The sequence below is a fragment of the Suncus etruscus genome, chromosome 14 (assembly GCF_024139225.1).
Source record: "Suncus etruscus isolate mSunEtr1 chromosome 14, mSunEtr1.pri.cur, whole genome shotgun sequence".
In the NCBI taxonomy this organism is placed as follows: Eukaryota; Metazoa; Chordata; class Mammalia; order Eulipotyphla; family Soricidae; genus Suncus; species Suncus etruscus.
In genome coordinates this window covers 92,217,695-92,242,120 of record NC_064861.1, presented here as the reverse complement: position 1 = coordinate 92,242,120, position 24,426 = coordinate 92,217,695, and the positions used below count along the sequence as shown (strand labels likewise).

Sequence of the window (24,426 nt, the reverse complement as noted above, 5' to 3'; positions counted from 1 at the left end):
AACCGGAGTGGGTATAATTCCAGGACTGGGGCGTGGGGCAGGACCTGCCCTCCCCAGGTCTCCTCCCCCAGGCCTGGTCCCCTCACAGGACGCCCCCTCCCCGCTCTTCCTGACCGGTTTCCTCTCGCCTTTTCCTGTCCCCCACCCAGTGCTGGGAGCTGGGACACAGACGCAGGCTGAAGGAGGGAGCAGAGGGGTCAGAAATCAAGCCAGGCCGACGGAGCCAGGCCCCCCCTGGGAGCTGCCAGCACCCCAAGCAGGGTAAGGAAAGACTCAGGCTCCCTACACCCCAGACCCAGCCCCTGTCTTCACCCCCCTGGGGGGCGTCCACGTTCCCATTCTCACTCCCCACTGGCAGGTGAGAGTTTGAGTCCTAACTTCCCTCCCCAGAATTTGGCATCCCAGGTCCCCTTGGGCCCCCCCCATCCCCACCACTCAGGATTTAAAGTGTGGGGGGCTCCCCTACCCATCCTCAGGGCCATGCTATCTGGAGAACGGAAGGAGGGCGGAAGCCCCCGCTTTGGAAAACTCCATCTCCCCGTGGGCCTGTGGATCAATTCACCCCGAAAACAACTAGCCAAGTTGGGGCGGCGCTGGCCCAGTGCTGCCTCGGTCAAGTGAGTAGCCCCCTATCCCCCCTGCCCACCACCCCACTCCTCTCGCAAACAACCCTCTTGCTTCTTGAGCCCTAGCCCTGCTGTAGGAGTGCTGGGGGGAACCCCCACCCAGAAATCTTGGCCTTGTCTTGAAAGCCCAAAGGCAGCAGGCAGGCAGGCAGGCAGGCGGGAGGGGACACTGGCCCCAGGAATCCAGAGCCCAGTAGGGGGGAAATGGCCAGCCGGATGGACACAGGGTTGGGGTCACACAGATGGAGTCGTCTCTGATTCACTTTCCTTCCTCCGCCGCCCTGGCCACCTCTTGGGACTTCCTTCTGCGGGGTTCGCCTTTCTGTTGACTTAAGGGCCAGTGCTCTTGTGTGGTTTTACTTTTTATTTTTATGCATTAATTGTTTTTCGCAATTGTGTTTTTTGTTTTTGGTAATCATTAGCCGTCTCTCTTTCTCTCTCTCTTCTCCCCCCACCCCACAATCTCCGTTCCCCCCGCATCTCTGCTCATTCTGGGTCTCTCCCCGGGGGGCTTCGCACGCCACCCTCTGATCTCCCTCCCCCGACTGCGTCTGTCTCTGGGGACCCCCCAACCCACCCCTGCTGCCCGCCACCACGTCCCAGGTCGTCGTCGTCCGACACGGGGAGCCGCAGCAGCGAGCCGCTGCCCCCGCCGCCGCCGCACGTGGAGCTGCGGCGGGTGGGCGCGGTGAAGGCGGCCGGCGGCGCGTCGGGGAGCCGGGCCAAGCGCATCTCGCAGCTGTTCCGGGGCTCGGGCACCGGGGCCGGCGGCGCGGGGGCCCCGGGCTCGCCGGGGGGCGCGCAGCGCTGGGCCAGCGAGAAGAAGCTGCCCGAGCTGGCGGCGGGCGTGGTGCCCGAGCCCGCGCTGGCCACCCGCGCCACGGCGCCGCCGGGCGTGCTCAAGATCTTCGGCGCGGGGCTGGCGTCGGGCGCCAACTACAAGAGCGTGCTGGCCACGGCGCGCTCCACGGCGCGGGAGCTGGTGGCCGAGGCGCTGGAGCGCTACGGGCTGGCGGGCGGCCCCGGCGGCGGCGCGGGCGACAGCGGCTCCTGCGCGGACGGCTTCGCGCTGTGCGACGCGCTGGGCCGGCCGGCGGCGGGCGCGGGCGGCGGCGAGTGGCGGGCCGAGCACCTGCGCGTGCTGGGCGACCTGGAGCGGCCGCTGCTGGTGCAGGAGCTGTGGCGGGCGCGGCCCGGCTGGGCGCGGCGCTTCGAGCTGCGCGGCCGCGAGGAGGCGCGGCGCCTGGAGCAGGAAATCTTCGGGGCGGCGGACGGCGACGGTGAGCAGCCGCGAGCGGGCAGGGCCGGGCCGGGGGCGGGGCCGGCGGGAGGGGGGGACTGTGGGCGTGGTTTTGAGGGCGGACCAATGATCTGTCGATGGGCGTGTTTTGAGGGTGGGCCAATGGGATGTGTCAGTGGGAAGGCGTGGCGGCGGGCGTGGTTTGAGGACGGACCAATGAGCTTTGAGGCGGGGCCAGAGGAGGCCGTGGCTAGAGGGTGGACCAATGAGATGCCTGTGAGGCGTGGTCAGTGAGGTGGTTGAGGGTGAGCCAATGAGATGGTGCCCGTGGGGAGGAGTCAGTGGGAGGGCGGGGCTGTGGGCGTGGTTTTGAGGGTGGGCCAATGGGATGTGTCAGTGGGAAGGCGTGGCGGTGGGCGTGGTTTAAGGACGGACCAATGAGCTTTGAGGCGGGGCCAGAGGAGGCCGTGGCTAGAGGGTGGACCAATGAGATGCCTGTGAGGCGTGGTCAGTGAGGCGTTGTTGGAGGGTGAGCCAATGAGATGGTGCCCGTGGGGAGGAGTCGGTGGGAGGGTGTGGCGGTGGGCGTGGTGTGAGGGCGGGCCAATGAGATATCCGTGGGGCAGGGCCAGTAGGGTGGGGGGAAGTGGGCGTGCTTTGAGGATGGACCAATGAGTTGATGCCCGTGGGGAGGGGTCAGTGGGAGGACGTGGGCGTGGCGGTGGCGTGGTTTGAGAGTGGGTCAATGGGTCACCTATGAGGCAGGCCAGTGTAGGCGTGGTTGGGTCGACCAATGAGATGATGTCCATGGGGAGGAGTCGGTGGGAGGGTGTGGCTGTGGGCGTGGCCTTATGGTAGCCCAATGAGATGACGCCTTGGGGAGGGGCCAGTGGGGGCGTGGCTGTGGCCAATGAGATGGTTCCTGTGGGGCGCGGTTGTGGTTTGGGGGCATGGTCAATCTCCCTCCTGGGTGGGAGGTCTTTAGAGGTGTAATTTGCAAGGGGTGGAGCCAGTGAAAGGGCGTGGCTTGTATGTGGGCGGGGCTAGGAGAAGTTGGTGCTTGGTCGGTGCCAGAGGTAGGAAGGATCTGTGCTGAGGGATCCTTAGCTGAGCATGGGAACCCTCTGGGGAGACTGGACAAGACCACAGGGGGAAGATGGTGCCCTGAGAAGTCAACTTCTTCCCTTGGGGGAAGCCCAATGGGCGGGGTCGGTGATGCCTGGCAGAGCTTGGGGGAGAGTAGCCTGAAGTCGGAGGTGCAGGTGAGGCTGAGGTTGATGAAGGACCCTTGGTTGGAGGTCTTGCAACTGGAGGTCCAAGATCCAAGCTCAGCTGGAGGTTTCAAGGCAGACATCCGTGGATGGAGCCTAGAAAAGGAATGATCGGTGGGAACAAGGTCATGCACTGCTAGGCCAGAGCTTAAAATGGGGGGCAGTGGTTTTAAATTACGTGGGCTGTGAAGGTTAGATAGTGGGGGATAGAGGTTTGAGGGTGGCACCTGGGAAAGGAAGAGATATTCGTAGGGGTCAAAGCCCAGGCTCCCAAGGGTCTCCCCATCTTCCCAAACACTTCAGAACAAGCAGCTGGTTGTGATGGTGAAATAGTAGGAACAGGACAAGCCTGGATCAGTGAGAATGAGGGGCCACTCAGAGGGCCCCCAGTTTGCTTTTCTGTGATTGAGTCTTGTGGGCTTTGAACTTAGGCTTGGGTTTCAACCCATTTCGATGTCAGTTAAACTTAGCAAGATCCTAGGTGAAAATTCAATACGATGATGTGTATTGGGGCCTTGGGTCAATGGGTCACCTATGAGGTGGGCCAGTGAGGCCTTGGTTGTGGGCAAGTAAGGCCTTGGATGCAGCTGACCCGGGACAAACCTGTGTTGGATCCCCAGCATTCGATATGGTCCCCCAAGTCTGCCAGGGGTGATTTTATGTTTTGTTTTGTTTGTGATGCTCAGGGGTTACTCCTGGCTATGCGCTCAGAAATCGTTCTTGGCTTGGGGGACAATATAGGACATTGGGGAATTGAACCGTGGTTCTCCTAGGTTAGCTGCATACAAGGCAAATGCCCTACTGCTTGTGCCACTGCTCCGGCCCCTCAGGAGCGATTTCTAAGTGCAGAGCCAGGACTGACCCAAAAATAAAAACAAACAAGCAAAGAAAGATGCTGTGTTTCTATAGTGTTTAGCACACAACTCAGCACTTCGTAGTGGCTTGATTAAAAAAAAAAAAAGATGATGGGCCCGGAGAGATAGCACAACGGTGTTTGCCTTGCAAGCAGCCGATCCAGGAACAAAGGTGGTTGGTTCAAATCCCGGTGTCCCATATGGTCCCCGTGCCAGCCAGGAGCTATTTCTGAGCAGATAGCCAGGAGTAACCCCTGAGCACGCTGGGTGTAGCCCAAAAACAAAAAAAAAAAAAAAGATGATGATCATTTGGGGCTGGAGCAATGGCACTTGCCTTGCAAGCAGTTGACCTAGGTTATACCACATATGGTCCCCCCCCCCAAGCTGGTCAGAAATGACCCCTGAAATGCAGAGCCAGGAGTAAGCCTTGAGCACATCACCAAGACCAAAAATATATAAATAAATATTTAATAAAATAAATCCTCTTTATCTCTCCACCCCCTTAGGCACGGGCGGCCCCTCATGGCGGCCACAGAAAAACCGCTCCCGGGCAGCGTCTGGGGGGGCTGCGCTGGCCAGTCCCAGCCAGGTTTCGGGATCCGGGACCCCATCGGGGTCCAGTGGCAAAGAGCGCTCGGAAAACCTGTCCCTGCGACGCAGCGTCTCGGAGCTCAGCTTGCAGGGCCGGAGGCGGCGGCAGCAGGAGCGCAGGCAGCAGGCTCTTAGCATGGCTCCTGGGGCAGCCGACACCCAGATTGTCCCTGTGGACCCCAACGACTTTGACCAGTTAACCCAGTGCCTCATCCAAGCCCCCAACAACCGACCATACTTCCTGCTGCTCCAGGGCTACCAGGATGCTCAGGTAAGCAGAAGAGCTACCCCACCCCTTTATGGGGTGAAGGGTCCCAAATGAAACATCCTCCCAGAATCCTGAGTGACACAGGTGTATAGGACAGCTGGGAAGGTGGCAGACCTGGGTTCCATATCCCTGTATCTCATCTGGTCCCCTGAGCATCGTCAGCCGTGCTTCCTGAGTAGAGAGCCAGGAGTGACCCCTCAGTATCTCTGGGTATGGCCCAGTGCCTCCCCACCCCCCCAAAAAAAACACCCCTAAAAACAAGTGTGGGGAAGACTGGATGTAACATGGACAGAGTCTTGCCAGCGAGATGGTGGATGGTGGAGGAAGTTTGGTTAGATCTGGAATCTTGTTCTGGATAAACTTGTATTCTTTGGGAAGGAGTAATCCATATTTATTTTATTTTATTTTGGCTTTTTGGTGTCACATCCAGCAGTGCTTAGGGCTAACTCTGGGATTACTGTGCTCAGGGATTACTCATGGCAAGACTCAGAGAGCCATATGGGGTCCCAGAAATCAAACCCGGGTCAGCTGCTTGAAAAACAAGGGCCCTAAAAAAAAAAAAAGAAAGAAAAGAAAAAAGAAAAACAAGGGCCCTACATACTGTACTCTCACTCCAAATTTTTTTTTCTTAGTTTGGGGCCACACCTGTCAGTGCTCAGGCATTATGCTCCTGGCAGGCTTGGGGGACCTTTTGTTATGCCGGGAATTGAACTAGGGTCTGTCCTGGGTTGGTTACGTGCAAGGCAAATGCCCTACTGCTATGCTATTGCTCTGGCCCTCCAACCCAATATTTTAATGGATAAATGCACTTTTTTTTTTAGTTTTGGTTTTGGGGCCATAACTGGTGATGCTCAGGGATTACTCCTGGCTATTCAGTCAGAAATTGCCTCTGGCTTGAGGGACCATATAGGATGCCGGGGGATCGCCCTGTGCCACTGATCTGGCCTCATAAATCCACCTTTTATGTTTAGGGTTTTTTTTGTTTGTTTGTTTTTGGGGGGGCCTCACTGGCAGTGCTCAGGGTTTTCTCCTGCTTCTGTGCTCAGGGGTCATTTCTGGCGGTGTTCAGGGACCGTATAGGACACTGGGTATCAAATGTGGGTCAGCTGCATGCAAAGCGAATGCCATCCCCACCTATTGCTATTACTATGGCACCTCTGTTTAAGTTTTTAGGGGGCCAAACCTGGCAGTGCTCAGGGGTTACTCCTGGCTCTATGCCCAGAAATCACTCCTGGCAGACTTGGGGGATCATATGGGATGCCGGGATTTGAACCACTGTCCTGCATGCAAGGCAAATGCCCTACCTCCATGCTATCTGTCCAGCCCCCTATTTTTATATTTTTATTTTTGTTTTTTGGACCACATGCAGTGGCACTCAGGGGTTACTCCTGGCTCTGCACTTAGAAGTTGCTCCTGGCAGGCTTGGGGGGACCATATGGGATGCCAGGAATTGAACCAGGGTCCATCTGGGGTTGCATGCAAGGCAAATGCCCTACCTGATATGTTATCACTCTGGCCCCTCCCAGTCTACTTTAAAAAAAATGGTTGGGGCCGGTGAGATAGCACAGCTATCTCTGAGCACACCCTGAGTACCACCTGGTGTGACCCATAAAACAAAACAAAACAAAATTATGGTTTTCATTACAAGGACTGGTTGGGAGTCCTTGTAAACACATAAGTGAGTAGAATAAAAGTGATTAGGGATTAGGGTTCATGGGAATTGTTTCATTGTATAGTATTGTAAAATATTGGCAATTCTCATTTTTTCTGTGGGGTGGGTGGGCCATATCCAGGGGTGTTCAGGAGTCACTCCTAGGGATGTTTGGAATATCAAATTGAGGTTGGCTGCATACAAGACAAGTACATTAACCCTTACATTATCTCTCTAGTCCTGGAACAACTCAGTTTTGTTTTGTTTTGTTTTGTTTTGGTTTTGGTTTTCTTTTAGGGGTGCCACAACCAGCAATGCTCAGGGGTTTCTCCTGGCTCTGCACTCAGAAATCACCCCTGGCAGTGCTTAACTAGATTGGTTGCATGCAAGACAAGCACCCTGTTCCGTTATACTATGGCTCCAGTCCCAAGAACCACTCAATTTTGTTTGTAATTAGAGGGGGTCCCCTTTGAGGTGTCATACCCCTGTACCCCTCTGGCTAACACTGGCATAGAAGTGTTATAGCAACAGGCCTAGCCAGGATCATGGGAAAATTGCATGTGCTGCCAAAAGGCAGCTTGACGGGACCGTTTGATATAGAAGCCAGGAATGTGGTCACTTCTTGGCTGTGAATATGGGTAAGAGGTGAAGGCTGTTGGAAGAAGGGACTGGAGAGATAGTACGGGAGTTAATGCATTTAATCCCTGATTCAATCTCGGCACCGCATAGGTCTCAGCGCAGAGCCAGGATTAAGCTCCAAGCGTCACCAGGTGTGGCCCAAAAACCCAATTCTTAGACCAGGGCAATAGCACAGTGGGGAGGGCCTTTTCCTTGTATGCAACTGACCCAGGTTCGATCCCTGGCATCCCACAGTGCAGAGAGCCTGCCAGGGATAATAACAGAGCCAGGTATAACCCCTGAGCACTGCCAGGTGTGACCCGAAAATCAGAAACTGGGAAGAAGGGGGACAGATGAGGACTGTGAGGGGAGAGGGGAGGCACTGTCGGAGGTTGTCTGTATGTCTGCATCCACGAGTGTATGTGTGTGACCCCCAGAACCAAAAATAAATCCCCTATCCAATTTCCCCATAAAAGAGTCTTCCTTTTGGGGCAAGGGATAAGGGTAACTCATCCTTGGAAGTGATTTGCTTCTAATGGTTCAACCCTCCAGCCAATGTGGGCCAATGGGAATGTCTGATAAGGTTGATCAAAGGTTAGGATCTAGTCTGGAAGAGGGTCACCCACAGTGGGGAATGGGGAATTAGAAACATTTTTTGGTGGTGGGTGGGGAGTTCAAGAGAAATCTTGAAGAATGCAGCTGCGTTGAGGGCTGGAGTAATAGTACAGTGTTCAGAGCATTTGCCTTGCACATAGCTGTTCCAGTTTCAGTCGCCTAACACCCTCTACTGTCCCCTGAGCCTACCAGGAGTGATTTCTGAGCACAGAGCCAGGAGTAAAGCCTGAGCACCACCAAATGTGGCCCCAAAACCAAATTAAAAAATAAAGAAATGCATTGGGGACCCAGAGAGATAGCACAGCGGTGTTTGCCTGGCAAACAGCTGATCCAGGACCTATGGTGATTGTTCGAATCCCAGTGTCCCATATGGTCCCCCGTGCCTGCCAGGAGCTATTTCTGAGCAGACAGCCAGGAGTAACCCCTGAGCACCGCCGGGTGTGGCCCAAAAACCAAAAAAAGTAAAAAAGAAAAAAAAAAGAAGAAATGCATTGGAAGGGCTGATGCATTTGAAAGTCTCAATCAGACAGGGCTTCAAAAACAGGCGAGTAGGGCAGGAGGTGGGGTTAGGGAGAGCTCCCCCCCAGAAAGATTTCCAAGAAAGGGTTTGTTCTTGGCCTGGGAGGGTCATGGCTGAGGTTATCTTCTGGGAGTGAGGTAACCCATGACACTTGCATTCTCGGGTAAATCCAAGGTCGGAAGAGAAATTTGCCTTGAAAGAGTCCAAAGGGGGGGAAAGATGGTACGGTTCACTGGAAATAGATTTCCTGGAAAGCATTCTTGCTTTGAGGAGGGCGGGAACTGGCAGAGCCCATGGCAAAAATAAATAAATAAATAAAAGTGTGTGTGTGTGTGTGTGTGTGCGTGCCCTTGAGCTAGAGAGATAGCGGGTAGGACACATGCCATTAATGCATGTTCTATCTCTGGCACCACTTATGGTGCCCCAGTTCCACCATGTGTGGCTCAAAAATAAAAGGGGGGGTGTCCTTATAAGTTCCCAGTCTTCAAGATGATGTTAGGGGAAGTGAGTGAAGGTTCAGCACTTTGGAGAGTTCTCTTGGATCTGCTTAGAAGCATTCTATTATTTTTCTTGTGTTTTGGGGGGCACACTTGGCAATGCTCAGGGGTTACCCTAGCTCTGTTCAGGGAAACATAGGGGATGCTGGAAATCGAACCCGGGTCTGCCACTGTTCTATTGCTCTAGCACCTTAGGAAACATTCTTTTTTGGGGGAGACACACTTGGCAGCTCTCAGCCATTTCTCCTGGCTCTGTGCTGAGAAATTCCTCCTGGCAGACTCAAGGAACCCTGTGCGATGCCGGGGATCGAACCTGGGTTGATTGCATGCAAGGCAAACGCCCTCCTCACTGTGCTATGACTCTAGCCCCCGTCTCCTTGGGAAGCATTCTTAAATTTTTGGTGTTTGGGCCTCAGACTGCAGCGCCTCTGCCCTCAGAAATAGCTCCTGCGCTCTGAAATCGCTCCTGGCAGGCTCGGGGGACCATTTGGGATGCCAGGGATTGAACCCAGGTTTACCTACCTCAGTAAGAAAAACACCCTCCCCACTGTGCTATGGCTCCAAATCCTGACCCCTGGGGAAACATTCTTTTTTGTTTGTTTTGGCTGCACCTGGAGGCTCCTCTGTGCTCAGAAATCACTCCTGGCAGGTTCAGGGGACCATAGGGGATGCCAGGGATCAAACTCAGGTCAACCTCATGCAAGGCAAACGCCCTCCCTGCAGTGCAATCGCTCCAACCACCCTCCCACCCTTGGGAAACCTTCTTGAAGGGGGTCCTGGGCTTGTGGGGAGCCTCCCCAGAAGGATGCCCAGGTCCTGAGCCACTCCTAGAACGAACCCCTGTGCACCTCCTCCTTCCTCCAGGACTTCGTGGTGTATGTGATGACCCGGGAGCAGCACGTGTTCGGCCGTGGAGGCAACAACTCGGGCCGCAATGGGTCCCCGGCCCCATACGTGGACACCTTCCTCAGTGCCCCTGACATCCTGCCCCGCCACTGCACCGTGCGAGCAGGGCCTGAGCCCCCCGCTATGGTGCGCCCATCTCGGGGTGCCCCGGTCACGCACAATGGGTGCCTGCTGCTGCGGGAGGCCGAGCTGCACCCGGGCGATGTCCTGGGGCTGGGGGAGCATTTCCTCTTCATGTACAAGGATCCCCGCAATGGGGGCTCGGGGTCAGCGAGGCCCCCCTGGTTGCCCTCCAGGCCGGGGGCCGCACCCCCAGGCCCTGGCTGGGCCTTCTCGTGCCGCCTGTGTGGCCGAGGCCTGCAGGAGCGTGGGGAGGCCCTGGCAGCCTACCTGGACGGCCGGGAGCCCGTCTTGCGCTTCCGACCCCGCGAAGAGGAGGCACTTTTGGGGGAGATCGTGAGGGCTGCGGCTGCAGGAGCCGGGGAGCTGCCTCCCCTCGGGCCTGCCACTCTGCTGGCGCTGTGCGTGCAGCACTCGGCCCGGGAGCTGGAGCTGGGCCACCTGCCACGTCTGCTGGGCCGCCTGGCCCGTCTCATCAAGGAAGCTGTTTGGGTGAGAGTCACTCCCAAGACCCAGTTTGGGGGGCAGGTGGGAGAAAACTACATCTCCCAGGAATGCCTTTCCGAGGGCAGCAGGTGTCAAGGATGCCCGGAGGCCCATGGCTGCCATGTTGCTAGCCATGGTGGTACCAGGCCTTGAGAATTCTGCAGGAGGGATGAAGGCATTCTGGGAGATAGGGAGAGGTTCCCTGATGTGGGAGATGGTTGGGGCAAGGTTTGGGAGAGAGAGGTAGGTGATGGGGCCTCAAGTTTGGAGCTGTATTGGGGGAAGTCATTCATGGAGGTGAGGAAAACAGGGCCATTGGCTCTGTTGGCCAGAAACAACAGGTTAGATCTGTTTAGTGGGAGAAGCAGAGGAGGGAGGGAGAGGAGGCTTTCTTTTGTTGGTTTGATTCATAGTTTGACATTCAATTTTGATTCAAAGTTTTATTCAAGTTTGATTCAAAAGTTTGAAGGTTAAGGATGATGCTATAGTGGTAGAAGGGGCTAGCTTTGAACAGGAATGGGTTAGGAGACATGGGCCAGTGCAAAGCATAGGGTTGTGTGTTTTGAAAATTCACAAAGAGAACTTTCTCAGGCTAGGCTTAGACAACATTACTAAAGTGGACAAAACGATCAAAGAAGCACGTCTAGAAAAAGCTAATATCGCATTCCTAAGTTTTTCTCCCTAACTCACCTTGACTCTGGCCTTACTCTTTCACAGGAAAAGATTAAGGAAATTGGAGACCGTCAGCCCGAGAAGTAAGAGCGATATTGGGCAGAGTGGGTGGGCTGTGGGCTGGCCAGCTGCTGCATATGTGTTCCCTGCATGTCTGTCTGCATAAACTAACTTTCTCCCTTGGGGTTGGACTTTTGCTCTCTGAAATGATCCCCCACTGGCAAGATTTGAGGCCTGGTGGGAGTTGGGCCAGAGAGAGATCAAGGTCTCTTCCACTTTTCTTAGCCACCCTGAGGGGGTCCCAGAAGTGCCCTTGACCCCCGAGGCCGTGTCTGTGGAGCTACGCCCACTTATGCTGTGGATGGCCAACACCACGGAGCTGCTGAGTTTCGTGCAAGAGAAGGTCCTAGAGATGGAGAAGGAAGCCGACCAGGAGGGTGAGCACTGAGTCAGGCCCAGGCCCATCCAGGTCCCCTAGTATTTCCCCCTCATCTTGAGGACTGGGCATCTCCCTGCCAGCTTCTGGTTCTCCTTCTCACCCCTAGGCTTGTCCTCAGACCCGCAGCTCTGCAACGACTTGGAATTGTGTGATGAGGCCATGGCCCTCATGGATGAGGTTATCATGTGTACCTTCCAGCAGTCTGTCTACTACCTCACCAAGGTAGGTCTTGCTCCCTAACTTCCTGTTTGCCATGGCACCACTTCCGGTTCTGAAGACCTCACTGTAGCTGCCTTGCCATTGCTTCCGAGTTGCCCTCACCCGATTTGTTCAGCTTCTTTAAGGTCCTTTCCCCTTTCACACTATTCAGATACCGCTTCCTGTTTGAGGGGCCATCATTTCCTGTCTTTCTGGCTTCACTTCCTGTCTTGGCTCCTCATGTCTTGTGACAGGATATGCTCACATGCCTGGGGATTTGGCTATTTCCACTTTCTCCAGCTCTCGTTTTCTGAGTCCAGGCTTCATTCTCCGGTCTCTCCTGGCTAGAGGAATGAGGAGAGACAGTTTTGTTGCTGTAAGTTGAGGAAGATGCACTGTCAACCACATTCCCCTTTCCTCTAGGAGTTCAATGGTCATTCCATTTTCTGACCTACACAATCTTTTCTGTGGTCAAATCCTGCAGAAACGCTTCAATAATCTGGCCCTTGCCCTTTTGATATTATTTTATTGGTTTGGGGGCCACATCTGGCAGTTCTCAGGGATCACTCAGGGCAATTGAACCCAGGTGAATCACATGCAAGGCAAATGTCCTGCCAGCTGTGCTTTTACCCTGTTCCCTGATATTATTTCTTGTGAATTCTCAGGATTTTCTGGCTTTGTGTCATCCTGACTCCGAAGAATTTCATATTCCTTTTAAGCAGCCTTGATTTGTGACACTCTTTCCTCAAGGCCTCCCTTCCTGTGCATTGCTTCCAACTGTGCTTTTTCTTTCTTCTCTGGCTCTGACTTCATTTCCTGTCCTTGGTCTGATCTCACTTTCCACTGGCCTAGGGCCACACCACTCCCACTTCCTCACTCTCCATTCTTCTTCTTTCCTTTGAGAATTCGGGATAAATGATTCTTGATCAAAGTGGGCCTCAGTTCAGTATCCTTTGTCCTCCTTAAGCTCCCTCTGCTGAGAACTACAAGCTCCATAAGACACCAAAGATGGGCCTGTAAATATCCCAGAAACTCCTGGAAACTTCTAGAAAATTATATATATATATATATATATATATATATATATATATATATATATATATATATATCTGGGCAGTGAGGCAGAGTTAGGGGGATCAAACAAACTTCTAGAAACTTCTAGAAAATTTATATATATATATATATATATATATATATATATATATATATATATATATATATCTGGGCAGTAAGGCAGAGTTAGGGGGATCAAACAATAGTGTTGATGATTGACCCAGGAGGCTGATATTCAAAGCTTTGAGTCATCTTCCTGGCCTGGAAAAAGGCTTCTTAAGAATTTAAGTTGACTTAGGCCTGTTGAATGCTAGAAATCCCTCCGGAAAGTAGTTATTTGCATAACACACTTCAAGAGGCAAAATGGACTACAACTCCTAGAAGGTCTTGCTTCCTGTTCTCTGTCCTAGCACCCTGCAGCTTCCAAGGAATCCTAGCCAACACTTTGTTTTATTATGTCTTTACTTCCCCAGACTCTGTATTCAACGCTGCCTGCTCTCCTGGACAGTAACCCATTCACAGCCGGAGCTGAACTGCCAGGGCCTGGTGCCGAGCTGGGGGCCATGCCCCCAGGGTTGAGACCCACCCTAGGCGTATTCCAGGCTGCCCTGGAGCTGACCAGCCAGTGTGAGCTGCACCCCGACCTCGTGTCTCAGACATTCGGCTACTTGTTCTTCTTCTCCAATGCATCCCTCCTCAACTCACTAATGGAGCGGGGTGAGGAACAGACAGGGGAACTGGGTGGGGTTGTGTCAGATTTTCCGAGGCTCAGGGCTCATCTTTGGGGACACCCCCAGGTAATAAAGTTCCAGATTACCCCCCTCAACTGAGGAAAAAGGTCTATCCATGGCTCATCTCTTCCCCCCACCCCAGGTCAAGGCCGGCCTTTCTATCAGTGGTCCCGAGCTGTCCAGATCCGAACCAACCTGGACCTGGTGCTGGATTGGCTGCAGGGGGCAGGGCTGGGCGACATTGCCAACGAGTTCTTTCGGAAACTCTCCGTGGCTGTGAACCTGCTGTGTGTGCCCCGCACCTCCCTGCTCAAGGTGAACCCTAACTTCCCACATCTCACATGGGGCTTGCCAACCTCTGGGCATCTTCTGTTCCAGTTCATAGTGCCAATGTGGGTGTCAGGTGTCGGGGACCCCTACAAGGAAACTGGGAACTACAGTGGAACTTTTGCTTGTTTAGGAGGTCACACCCTACAGTTCTCATGGGTTACTCCTGGCTTTGTGCTCAGAAATCACTATTGGTAGGGAGGAGTGATAGCATAACAGGGAATGTTTTTTGCCTTGCATACTGTTTACCTGGGTTCCATCCTTGGCATCCCATATAGTCCCTGAAACTGCCAGGAGTGAATTCCCAAGTACAGAACCAGGAGTAATCTCTGAACACAGCTGGGTGTGACCAATAACAAAACAAAACAAAAAACCCAAACAAGGGCCCGGGGAGATAGCACAGCGGCCGTTTGCCTTGCAAGCAGCCGATCCAGGACCAAAAGTGATTGGTTCAAATCCCGGTGTCCCACATGGTCCCCCGTGCCTGCCAGGAGCTATTTCTGAGCAGACAGCCAGGAGTAACCCCTGAGCACTGCCGGGTGTGACCCAAAAACCAAAAACCAAAAAAACAAAAAAACCCAAACTAACAAAAAAGAATCACTCCTGATGGTGCTCAGGGAACCATATGGAATGCTGGGGATCAAACCCAGGTCGGTCTGTCCTATCCACTATACTATCTCTCTGGCCCCAGCTCTAGCCTTTTAGTGAAGAACATGCCTTTCCCCACAATAATTTAAATGACAACCAGAGCGAGCACAAAATACTCGGTCTTCTCGCTGAACCCTCCTCCTTAAAGAGGGTGCCCCTTTAGGGATCCTTCTGCTGATATAAAATCTCAATGCCTCTCCCAAACCCCTAGGCTACATGGAGCAGTCTGCGAGCTGATTATCCAACGCTGACCCCAGCTCAGCTCCATCATATGCTGAGCCACTACCAGCTGGGACCTGGCCGCGGGCCACCCCCTACCTGGGACCCTCCGCCTGCAGAGCGCGATGCAGTGGACACAGGCAAGACGGGGTGATGTGGGTATTGGGGCTTCCAGCTCCCTCAGAAGCTCAAAAGCTGCATCTCTGGCCCTTTCATCCTTTTTATTTTTTGGGTTTTTGGGTCACACCCTGCAGCGCTCAGGGGTTCCTCCTGGCTCTGCACTCAGAAATCAACCCTGGCAGTCTGGGAGACCATATGGGATGCTGGGTTTCAAACCACCGCCCTTCTGCATGCAAGGCAAATGCCCTACCTCCATGCTATCTTTCCAGCCCTAATTTTTTCTGTTTTTGCGGGCCACACCCGTTTGATGCTCAGGGGTTACTCCTGGCTAAGTGCTCAGAAATTGCCCCTAGCTTGGGGGAACCATATGGGACGCCGGGGGATCGAACCGCGGTCCTTCCTTGGCTAGCGCTTGCAAGGCAGACACCTTACCTCTAGCACCACCTTGCCGGCCCTCCAGCCCTAATTTTTTTTATTTATTTTATTTTATTTTATTTTATTTTATTTTATTTTGGTTTTGGGGTCACACCTGGTGGTGCTCAGAGGTTACTCCTGGCTCTGCGCTCAGAAATCACCCCTGGCAGGCTGGGAGACCATATGGGATGCCGGGATTTGAACCACTGTCTTTCTGCATGCAAGGCAAACGCCTTACCTCCATGCTATCTCTCAGGCCCCCTTTCATCCTTTTAATGAACATCTGAACCCCTCACCATCCTCCACCACCACCCCACTACATTTTAGCTCAACTTCCTAGCTATGCAGGGTTCCAGTCTCTTCCCCCTGCCCACTGTTTCCCAGCCCAGGGAGGGGCCTTTCCTAGCCTTTAGGACTACAACTCCCATGATGACCCGGGAACACCCAGAGTCGACTCAAGGGGGCTCCTGCCCCAAGGGCTTCTGGGAATTGAAGTTTCTTTTCTCCTTCGGCGCTCCTGCCCAGTCTCCACTTTTTGCAAACCTAACTTCGATCCGACTTGCTTCGGTTTCCTAGGCGACATCTTCGAGAGCTTCTCCTCCCACCCTCCCCTCATCCTGCCCTTGGGCAGCTCGCGCCTGCGCCTAACGGGCCCGGTGACGGACGACACCTTGCACCGCGAACTGCGCAGGCTCCGCCGGCTGCTCTGGGATCTTGAGCAGCAGGAACTTCCGGCCAATCACCGCCACGGGCCTCCGGTGACCACGCCCCCTTAGGAAGAGCCAATAGCAGACGAGCGCGCCAACCTTGAAAAAAGTCGCCGCGGGGATTGCTGGGATTTGTAGTTCTCTCCGGCGTGGACTCCTGGGAGTTGTAGTTTTCGCGTCGCCGAGGCTGGGACGGTGGTGGGCTGAGTGGGTTTGGGGTTTGAGCGGCGGGAGCAATAAAAGTGTTTGTTTGTTTGACATTTGGCGACGCCTTTGCTGGTGACACGCTAGTGCTTTGATTTTTTCCGAGGAAGGGCGCTCTGCAGGGTTTTGCCTTGCAAGCCTTGGGGCCTTGAGCTGCTGCCGAGCTGGGGAAAGTATTTATAACTCTTGGCCTCAGCTTGCCCTCCGGCCTGAAATCCAACCCGGAGCACTGGGCCCCCCACGCACCCTGGGACGGACGGAGTTCCCAGCATGCTTGATGTGCTTAAATCTCAGCATTTCGCTTCTTTTATGCCAATGGGGAGCAGACAGCTCTGCCACTGAGCCCCCTTGAACCCCCAAGTCCCAACTCCAAGCTTTCCTGCATCTCACCCAGAATCTGGCCTGGTTCCCAGCCCCCCCTCTAAATCTTACTCTGTCTGGTCAGGCGCACACACACACCCCAATCTTAACAAGCACCCTCCCCTGGACTCCAGACCCTGCCCCCTTCCAACACCCAGTTCCCACCCTCCTGTTACCCCACCTCGTACCCCAAGTACGTGCATGCAGGGGCTCGGGTCTGAACTTGTGGTTCCCTGAATTCGACTCCCTTGCTGCGTCAGGGAAAAAGCAGGCGACAGGTGGCACCTGCCGGCAGACCAGGGACGTGACCACCTGCCGCGGCTGGGGCTGCCCCGCGACCCCCTCTGCCCCGCACCTGCTGCCGTCAGTCGGCCCCGACCCCGCGGCCCCGGGACGCGGAGGAGGAGCGAGCCCCGAACCCTGCGATCCGCCCCGCCCCGGGCCCTCCCAGGCCCTGCGCCCGCCCCTCTCAGGGTCCCCGGCGGCGGGGCTCGGCCTCCACGCCCGCCCGGGTTCCGCAGAGGGCTCCCAGCACGCCCCCAGAAAGGGGGGTCCGAGGCGGGTCCAGCTGGCAGGGCGGAGTCAGCGACCTCCAGCCTAGATCCTGGCCTGGCCGGTCAGAGCACAGCTGCACGGAGCCCACCTGGTGAGATGACCCCCGGGACTGAGGGTTGGGGGTGAAGACAGGCCTGTCCCGACCCTGGTCACCTCTCTGGTCCCTCTCCCTTACTGCAAAGAGCCTGGTGGTGGACCCCTCCCCGTGCGATCCGGAGTAGGGGCCCAGGTCCTGGTGCTCCCAGGGGCCTGCCCCCAGGCTCCCCTTTGCCCTCCTGCCCACGTTGGCTTGTCAGCTCTGCCAGTTATGCCCGCCAGCCCTGCCCTTCCCCAGACCCAGCTTCTTCCTCTCCCTGCCTGCAAGAGGGGGTGCCAACAATCAGACCCAGAAGTCCAGACCCCCAATGCCTCCTCCCTCAGACTAGAAATCCAGATCACCTCCTCCCCTCAAACCAGGAGTTCAGACCCCAGGCCCTCCCACTTTTCCAAGAATTTGAGTCTGAAGCCCCTTCCATTCCCCAAATTCAGCCCTGTAACCCCTCAGGCTCGTTCCTCAATGTGTCACAGGTGGGGGACCTCCTGCCCAACCCCCTGGCCCCCTCCCCTGGACTTCCTGCCTTCCTCCCTGTCCAGGTCTCCATCCCACCCTTGCGATGACCCTGGCTGCTCCTTCTCAGCGTTCCCAAATCATTCGCTCCAAGTTCCGATCTGGTGAGAGAAGGCTTCTTTCGGGGTCTGCCAGGAAGAGATGTGGGCCTGGGAGGGGGGGGGAATCCTGGACATGCAGTCATTCCTGGAACCTGTGCAGAAGGGTGGGGGTGGGGGACCCATCGGGGCACGAGCAGTCCTGGTCCCAGATCCCTGGGGCAATGGGGGTGGCGCTGGAGATGGGCATGCATGGGCGGGTGCCACTATGCGTGCAGAGGAACAGGCTGCAGTGAGAACACTTAGAATGGGGGTGTCAAGGTGGCCGGAGCGAGGACAAAGAGTTGTCAAGTCTTCCAAGTGGCACAGGGAGTGGAGGGCACTTGCCTGGCACATAGCAGACCCAGATTCCACCCTTAGCACCGCGTAGGGACCTCCAAGCCCTGCCAGGAATGATTTCTGAGTACATAAGCCCTAACTAACCCCCCCAAAATCATAAAATAAACCAGTCTAAAGGGCTATGGAGTGAGCAGGTAGGGATGGGGGGGTTATTTCTGTATTGGAAGGGTATGAGGCTGAGCTTGCAGGCATGGCTGGGTAGGCACAGATGCACAAACCTTCTCCCTCCCCCAAATTGGAGAAGGGGTACCCTAGTGAGATCCAAGCTCTGAAATGGGAGGTCCCATGCAAAGCGTCCAAATGAGTGTATCTGTCTATGGTGCCCAGCCAGAACAAAAGAAGGGCACTTGGTCCCCGTGTCACAGACATTTGCTAGAACCAGGAGAAAGGCAATGTCAGAAGGGTGGGCGCCGGTTGGGAGTCCCAGAAGGGTGCAGGCGTGGGCAAGGAAATCCCAGTTACCAAGATGGCGATGGGGTTGGGCATGGGGTGGGCACAAGTGGGGGATGGGGCAGGTGGAGCTGGGGACAGGCCTGCACCCTGGCTGGCTGCCCCAAGCCCCAGAGCTCTCTCTGGCCCTCTTAGCTCGCTCGCTCGTTCGCTTGCTGGGTGCTGGCAGGGAGCGGGCGGGAGGCCCAGGAAAGGGAACCTCGGCCGCTGGCCCACTGCCTGGCTGCACGGGTGTGTAAGGGGGCTGGGCACTCCGTGACTGCCAGCAGCTCCCAGGGCCTGCCAGGCCTGGCTCCTGGACACCCCCTTCCCACCTTTCTCCTCCCACCTCTCTCCACAGTCCTGCAACTTCGGATCCACCGGCGGTATCAGGACCCGAGTAAGTGGGGAACCGTCCAAGGGAGGGAATAAATGCTTTTCTGGAGAACTACCAGAAATTCTGCCCTGGTTTCCCAGCCTCCAACCTTATGCCATTCCAGTTCCAGCCACTGAAAACCCTCCCGAAGGGGACTTTCCCTGACAATCCAGGCCCTCAGCCCTCTAGGAGCTGGACACTCCACCAGGACCCCCCTCAAGAACCCTGATCTTGCTCTGCAAACACACACACACACACACACACACACACACACACACACACACACACACAAGAAATCCTGAGTTCAGAGCCATAACACAGCAGGTAGGCTGATTGCCTTGCATACAGCCAACCCCGGTTTGATCCCCAGCATCCCATATGGTTCCTGAGCACTGCCAGGAGTGACTCCTGAGCACAAAGCCAGGAGTAATCATGGAGCGCAGTTGGGTTGTGGCCCCAACATTAAAGCAAAAACCAAACTGATAGAAACAGAAATCCTTTGTTTCTTTGTCTTAGGGACAAATTCCAACTTTCTCTCAATGTCCAAGTCTGGGGAGTGGAAAAAGAGCACAGGGTTAAGGCGTTTGCTTTGCATGTGGCCAACCTGGTTTGGAGCCATCTGGCACTGTTTAGAGTCTCTGAGCACTGCCAAGAGTGATCCCTGAGCACAGAGCCAGGAATAGCCCCTGAGCACCAGCGGGTGTGGTCCCAAACCCATCCTCCCCTCCCTTGAAATGTCTGGGTTCCCAGCTCTGTCCTTAGATCCAGTGACTCATGTCTTCAGTTTCACTTTTTGGGGGTCCATTCCACATAGAACATGGGTGGGGGGGGACACAGGGTCTCCAAGGTCCTAGTTGTTGTGTACAACCCTGTTCCTTTCTGCTTTGGGGGGGGGCCTTACAGAACTCTCAGCTCCAGACTTGGACCCCTGGATCTCTGCCTCAGGGCCCACACTAGCCCAGGCTCCAGCTGTGCCACCCAGTCCTGCCCCTTTCCTCCTCAGACCGGGGGTCCCCCCCCCTGAGGCAGAATATTGCCCATGGAGGTCTCTGAAGAAGGTGAGTTGAGTCTCCACTCCCGGCAGTGCCTGCGGGTGCCCTGGTCACCCCCCAAGTCTTCACAACAGCTGTCACTATGATGTCACCTGCTTTTTCAGGAGTCATCCAAGATCGGGCCTCACTGGAGGGAGCCGGAGCAGCAGGGGAACCTGACGTACCATCAGTATATATCCCCCGAGACCAGACCCCCACCCCGGGCACACCCCCAGGCTGAAAGGTCAACTCGGGGTCCCCCTGGGCCACTGCTATGGGAAGGGACAAAGTCACAACAGCCGGCTTCTAGGTATGAATCTTATTTCTGTCCCTCCTGAAAGTATGAGCCAACCCTGCCTGTCCCCCTCCAAATTCTCCCTTCTTCAAACCCAGAGCCTGAAACCCCAAAACTGGGATGCCAGTGTCTCTTCCTTCTGTTCTGGGACTCAGCCCCTGGCTCTGAGCCCAGGTCCCCCTGTCCTCTGCATGGACGCCCATCTTGTCTTTGTCCTGCAGGGATGCACAATTTGGGGTTCACAGGCGCTTGTGTCTTGTCACTCTCCAACGCTGCTAATGTGTCTCCTGCTCCCCCTCTCTCGGCCAGGATAAAGCCAGTCACGCTGCTGGGTCCCTCGCCACCCGGGGACCCCAATTCTTCGCACCCCCAACACAAGCTGGAACTTCAGACTCTGAAGTTGGAAGAACTGACAGTGAGTTTGCAAAGTCCCAGGTGGGGGAGGACCTTCTCCCAAAATTGGGAGGTGTTTCAGCTGCCTAACTTAGAATATCTTGGCTTCTGTCCCCTCGGAGATCCAGGTGGGGGTATCCCGCGTTTCCCTCGCCTCTAGGGTTCCCAACCCCGTCTCCCCGCCCCGCACCCAGGTCTCAGAGCTCCGGCAGCAGCTGCGCCTGCGGGGCCTCCCAGTGTCGGGCACCAAGTCGATGCTGCTAGAGCGCATGCGCGGGGGCACCCCGTCCCGCGAGCGCTCGAAGCCGCCTCGGCGGGACGACAGCCCCGCGGGGGGTTCCTGGCCTCGACTCCGGCCCAAGACGCTGGGAGCCGCCCGGCGGTCGGTGAGGGCGGGGCTCCTAGCGGGTGGGCCAATGAGAAGAGGAGAGAGGGGGACGGGGCGGAGCAACGGGAGATAGTAACCAATGAAAAGAGAGGGGCGTGGTCAAACAACAGTGGGCGGATCTTAAGGAAAGAAGTCAGTGAGAAGAGAGGTGGGCGTGGTTAAGAAATAGGGGCGTCGGGGCCGGGCGGTGGCGCTGGAGGTAAGGTGCCTGCCTTGCCTGCGCTAGCCTAGGACGGACCTCGGTTCGATCCCCCGGTGTCCCATATGGTCCCCCAAGAAGCCAGGAGCAACTTCTGAGCGCATAGCCAGGAGTAACCCCTGAGCGTCACAGGGTGTGGCCCAAAAACCAAAAAAAAAAAAAAAAGAAAGAAATAGGGGCGTGTCTTGAGAAAAGAAGCCAATGATTTAAAAAGGGGCGTGCTTACTCAACAGGGGGCTGGCCTTAAGAAAGTAGCCAATGAGAAGATAGGATATGGGCGTGGTTAAGCAATAATGGGCGGGTCTTAAAGGAAGACAAGCCAATGAGAGGCTAAGCTAGGCCCTTAGGAGGGCGGGGTCAAGCGCAACTTGGGGACGAAGCTCATTCATTGATGCTCTCTGGTCCTAGAGCAAGTCCAGAACCACGTCCGACTTGCTACCTGTTCCACGGACCGCGGAAAACTCGGTGACAGCTCCGGCTCCCGCTCCTCCAGCTCCACCGCGGGCTCCCAGTCCGTCCCCGGAGCCCAGGCCGCCCTCCGCTGCAGCCTCGAAGGCCCTGACCCTGGAGGAGGAGCTGCAGGAGGCAATCCGCAGGGCGCAGGTGAGGGGCGGGCAGGCCCCTGGGAGGTCTTGGGTTCCAGGGTCCCAGCCCCAGGTCCAAAGGTTTCATGAAGTTTCCTCTCTTCCATCCACAGTTGCTTCCAAACCAGGACATCGATGACATCCTGGAAGATCAGGTGGAGCCAGAGGGTAAGAGCCTTGGGGCTCCCCTTGGAGATTTGGGGCCTGAATTCAAAGGAGGAAGCAGTGGTTGGGGTTCCCCCAGCAGTAGGCTGGGGAAAAAGGGGGCTTGGGGCCTGACCCCCTGTCTTCAGCTTGCTCACTCTCTGTTCCTCTTCACCCCACCCTGCAGACCCTCTGCCCCCAATACCCCTAGATTTTCCAGGCTCCTTCGACGTCCTGTCTCCATCCTCCGACTCCGAAGGCCTGTCATCCGTCTTCTCTTCTTCGCTTCCATCCCCAGAGAACTCCTCATCCCCCTCTCCCAGGGGCCCCACAGACTCCTTGGACTGGCTGGAGGTTCTGAGCGGGGGACCCCCGCTGGGCTGTGGGCCCCCAGCCCCCAGCATCTTCTCGGCTGACTTGTCTGATTCCAGCGGCACCCGCTTGTGGGATGTGCTGGAGGATCGTTGGTGATGATGGACTTTTTTAGGGGGTGCCCAGGGACTGAGAGCTGGTGCTGATGTTGGGGGGGGGGTGTCTGAGGTGTAAAAACACCAGCAGACCCTCACTCCACCCCAAAGACGCAGAGGTCTCCATCTGGGCCTTGAACTGATGCATATAGGCCAGTCGCCTGGTTTTTGCCTGGGAGGGGGTGTCTTCCTGTGCACCCCTCCAAGGCTGTGTGGTTGGGGGCGGGTTGGGAGGTTTGTGCTACTCCTGTTTTAGCAAACATGTTCCCGTTGCTTGCACCTTCGCCTGTTCCTCCTGGACATCTTTGCCCCCTGACACTTCATTTCGTCCCCAAACAGATGACAGGGTGTTGCTTGCAGGTGCTACCAAATTGCAGGAAAGAGTGAAAAGGGGGGGGACCCCATAAATAGGAAAGAGGGAGTTATGCCCTTCATTTCCCCCACTGGGGTGAGAAAATCAGTAGGTCATATTCTTCTGAAAGCCCACCCAGGGACAGGGTCTACACACCAGGATTTATGACAAAGTGATATATAGCCTGTAGGGGCAAACAAGACAGTGAAAGAGAAGAGCAGAATGAGGGACTAGGAGGGAGTTTCTTTGCAATGTGGACAAGCCTGGTTCGATCCCTGACATCCCATTGGGTCCCCCGAGCCTGCCCGGAGTGATTCCTGAGTGCAGAGCCAAGAGTAAGCCCTGGGTAGCCAGAGTGGTGATGGAAGTGGTAGGACGTTTGCCTTGCATGCACTAACCTAGGACGGATCATGGTTCGATACCCCAGCATCGCATATGGTCCTCCAAGCCAGGAGCGATTTCTGAGTGCATAGCCAGGACTAATCCCTGAGTATCAGTGTCACTAAGTGTGGAACAAAAAAAGCAAAAAAAAAAAAAAAAAAAAAGTAAACTGTTGTGTTTGGCCTAAAATAATAAAACAAACAAAAAAAGAAAGGAGGGGCCGGGCGGTGGCGCTAAAGGTAAGGTGCCTGCCTTGCCTGCGCTAGCCTTGGACGGACCGCGGTTCGATCCCCCGGTGCCCATATGGTCTCCCAAGCCAGGAGCAACTTCTGAGCACATAGCCAGGAGTAACCCCTGAGCGTCACCGGGTGTGGCCCAAAAACCAAAAAAAAAAAAAAAAAAAAGAAAGGAAGGAAGGAAGAAACTGAGGTGCCACCATGAAGTAACTGTAACTGCAGGTTCATAGGCTCCACAAGCTTCCCCGATACCCATTAGGATTGCAGGCATCGTGGGGCACTGAAATGTCCAGTATAAACTCTCAAATCTATTTAACACCTTGACAAGTTGCTGGGCAGATGGGCCCTGCTAGCTGCCCAGTCATTTGCACTTTTTTTTGGGTGGGGGGAGGGAGGCTACATCTGATGGTGCTCAGGGCTTACTCCTGGCTCTGCACTCAGGAATTAACTTCTGTTTTTTTTTGTTTTGTTTTGTTTTGTTTTTTGTTTTTGTTTTTGGGCCACACCCGGTAACGCTCAGGGGTTACTCCTGGCTATGCGCTCAGAAGTTGCTCCTGGCTTGGGGGACCATATGGGCACCGGGGGATCGAACCACGGTCCGTCCAAGGCTAGCGCAGGCAAGGCAGGCACCTTACCTCTTGCGCCACCGCCCGGCCCCAGGAATTAACTTCTGGTGGGACCTAACTGGGAACCATGTGACATGCCTGTATGGAACCTGGTCGACTGAGTGCCCTCCTGCCTCCCCACTGGACTGTTGCTCCAGCTCTTGGGATTCTGCATTTCTTTCCATCTTCAGAGCCTCAGTGTTTCCCATATGGCAGCTCAGGGCTCCCCCAAAGCAAGCATCTTTAGCAGAGGTGGCTGAATGGGCAGCCTATCCACATGCTACCATCTTGGTTCAGTTTCCTGCACTGTATAAGGTCCCCTGAGCTTAAGCAGGAGGGACCTGGACTCCCAGAATCAGGAGTGGGTCCTTGGGTACAGGAAGGTGTGACCTACAGTGACACCAAGTCATTTCCTCACATTGTTTTGTTGTTTGTTTTTTGTTTTGGGGCCACACGAGGTGATGCTCAGGAGTTATTCCTGGCTACGTACTCAGAAATCACTCCTGGCTTGGGGGACCATCTGGGACACTGGGGGATGGAACCACGTTCTGTCCTAGGTCATCACGTGCAAGGCAAATGTCCTACCATTTGC

General features: G+C 55.4%; 2 protein-coding genes across 2 annotated transcripts; both read left to right on the top strand.

The window, feature by feature from the left end:
* Positions 1 to 480: 480 nt before the first annotated feature.
* RASIP1 (Ras interacting protein 1) lies at positions 481 to 16,049 on the top strand. Its single transcript, XM_049786321.1, has 11 exons — positions 481 to 617; positions 1,230 to 1,906; positions 4,498 to 4,853; positions 9,616 to 10,269; positions 10,981 to 11,018; positions 11,221 to 11,372; positions 11,481 to 11,596; positions 13,099 to 13,342; positions 13,499 to 13,671; positions 14,543 to 14,690; positions 15,661 to 16,049. Exons 1-11 carry the CDS (start codon positions 481 to 483, stop codon positions 15,858 to 15,860), a joined length of 2,895 nt encoding a protein of 964 aa, XP_049642278.1. The 3' UTR covers positions 15,861 to 16,049.
* A 792-nt stretch (positions 16,050 to 16,841) lies between these two features.
* On the top strand, positions 16,842 to 22,539 carry MAMSTR (MEF2 activating motif and SAP domain containing transcriptional regulator). The gene is made up of 10 exons (XM_049786314.1): positions 16,842 to 17,001; positions 17,544 to 17,621; positions 18,745 to 18,783; positions 19,663 to 19,817; positions 19,916 to 20,100; positions 20,395 to 20,500; positions 20,673 to 20,864; positions 21,474 to 21,668; positions 21,763 to 21,817; positions 21,981 to 22,539. The coding sequence occupies exons 2-10, from the start codon at positions 17,564 to 17,566 to the stop codon at positions 22,262 to 22,264; spliced, it is 1,269 nt and encodes a 422-aa protein (XP_049642271.1). The 5' UTR covers positions 16,842 to 17,001; positions 17,544 to 17,563; the 3' UTR covers positions 22,265 to 22,539.
* Positions 22,540 to 24,426: the final 1,887 nt, after the last annotated feature.

What these genes read in the sequence shown, in the direction of transcription:
- MAMSTR (XM_049786314.1), top strand. Translation starts at nt 17,564, where the DNA reads ATGACCCTGGCTGCTCCTTCTCAGCGTTCCCAAATCATTCGCTCCAAG. An exon ending in CATGGAGGTCTCTGAAGAAG is followed by an intron (nt 19,818 to 19,915) that starts GTGAGTTGAGTC and finishes CTGCTTTTTCAG; the next exon opens with GAGTCATCCAAGATCGGGCC. An exon ending in TGGGAGCCGCCCGGCGGTCG is followed by an intron (nt 20,865 to 21,473) that starts GTGAGGGCGGGG and finishes CTCTGGTCCTAG; the next exon opens with AGCAAGTCCAGAACCACGTC.
- RASIP1 (XM_049786321.1), top strand. Translation starts at nt 481, where the DNA reads ATGCTATCTGGAGAACGGAAGGAGGGCGGAAGCCCCCGCTTTGGAAAA. An exon ending in GGAGACCGTCAGCCCGAGAA is followed by an intron (nt 11,019 to 11,220) that starts GTAAGAGCGATA and finishes CACTTTTCTTAG; the next exon opens with CCACCCTGAGGGGGTCCCAG. An exon ending in GCGCGATGCAGTGGACACAG is followed by an intron (nt 14,691 to 15,660) that starts GCAAGACGGGGT and finishes TCGGTTTCCTAG; the next exon opens with GCGACATCTTCGAGAGCTTC.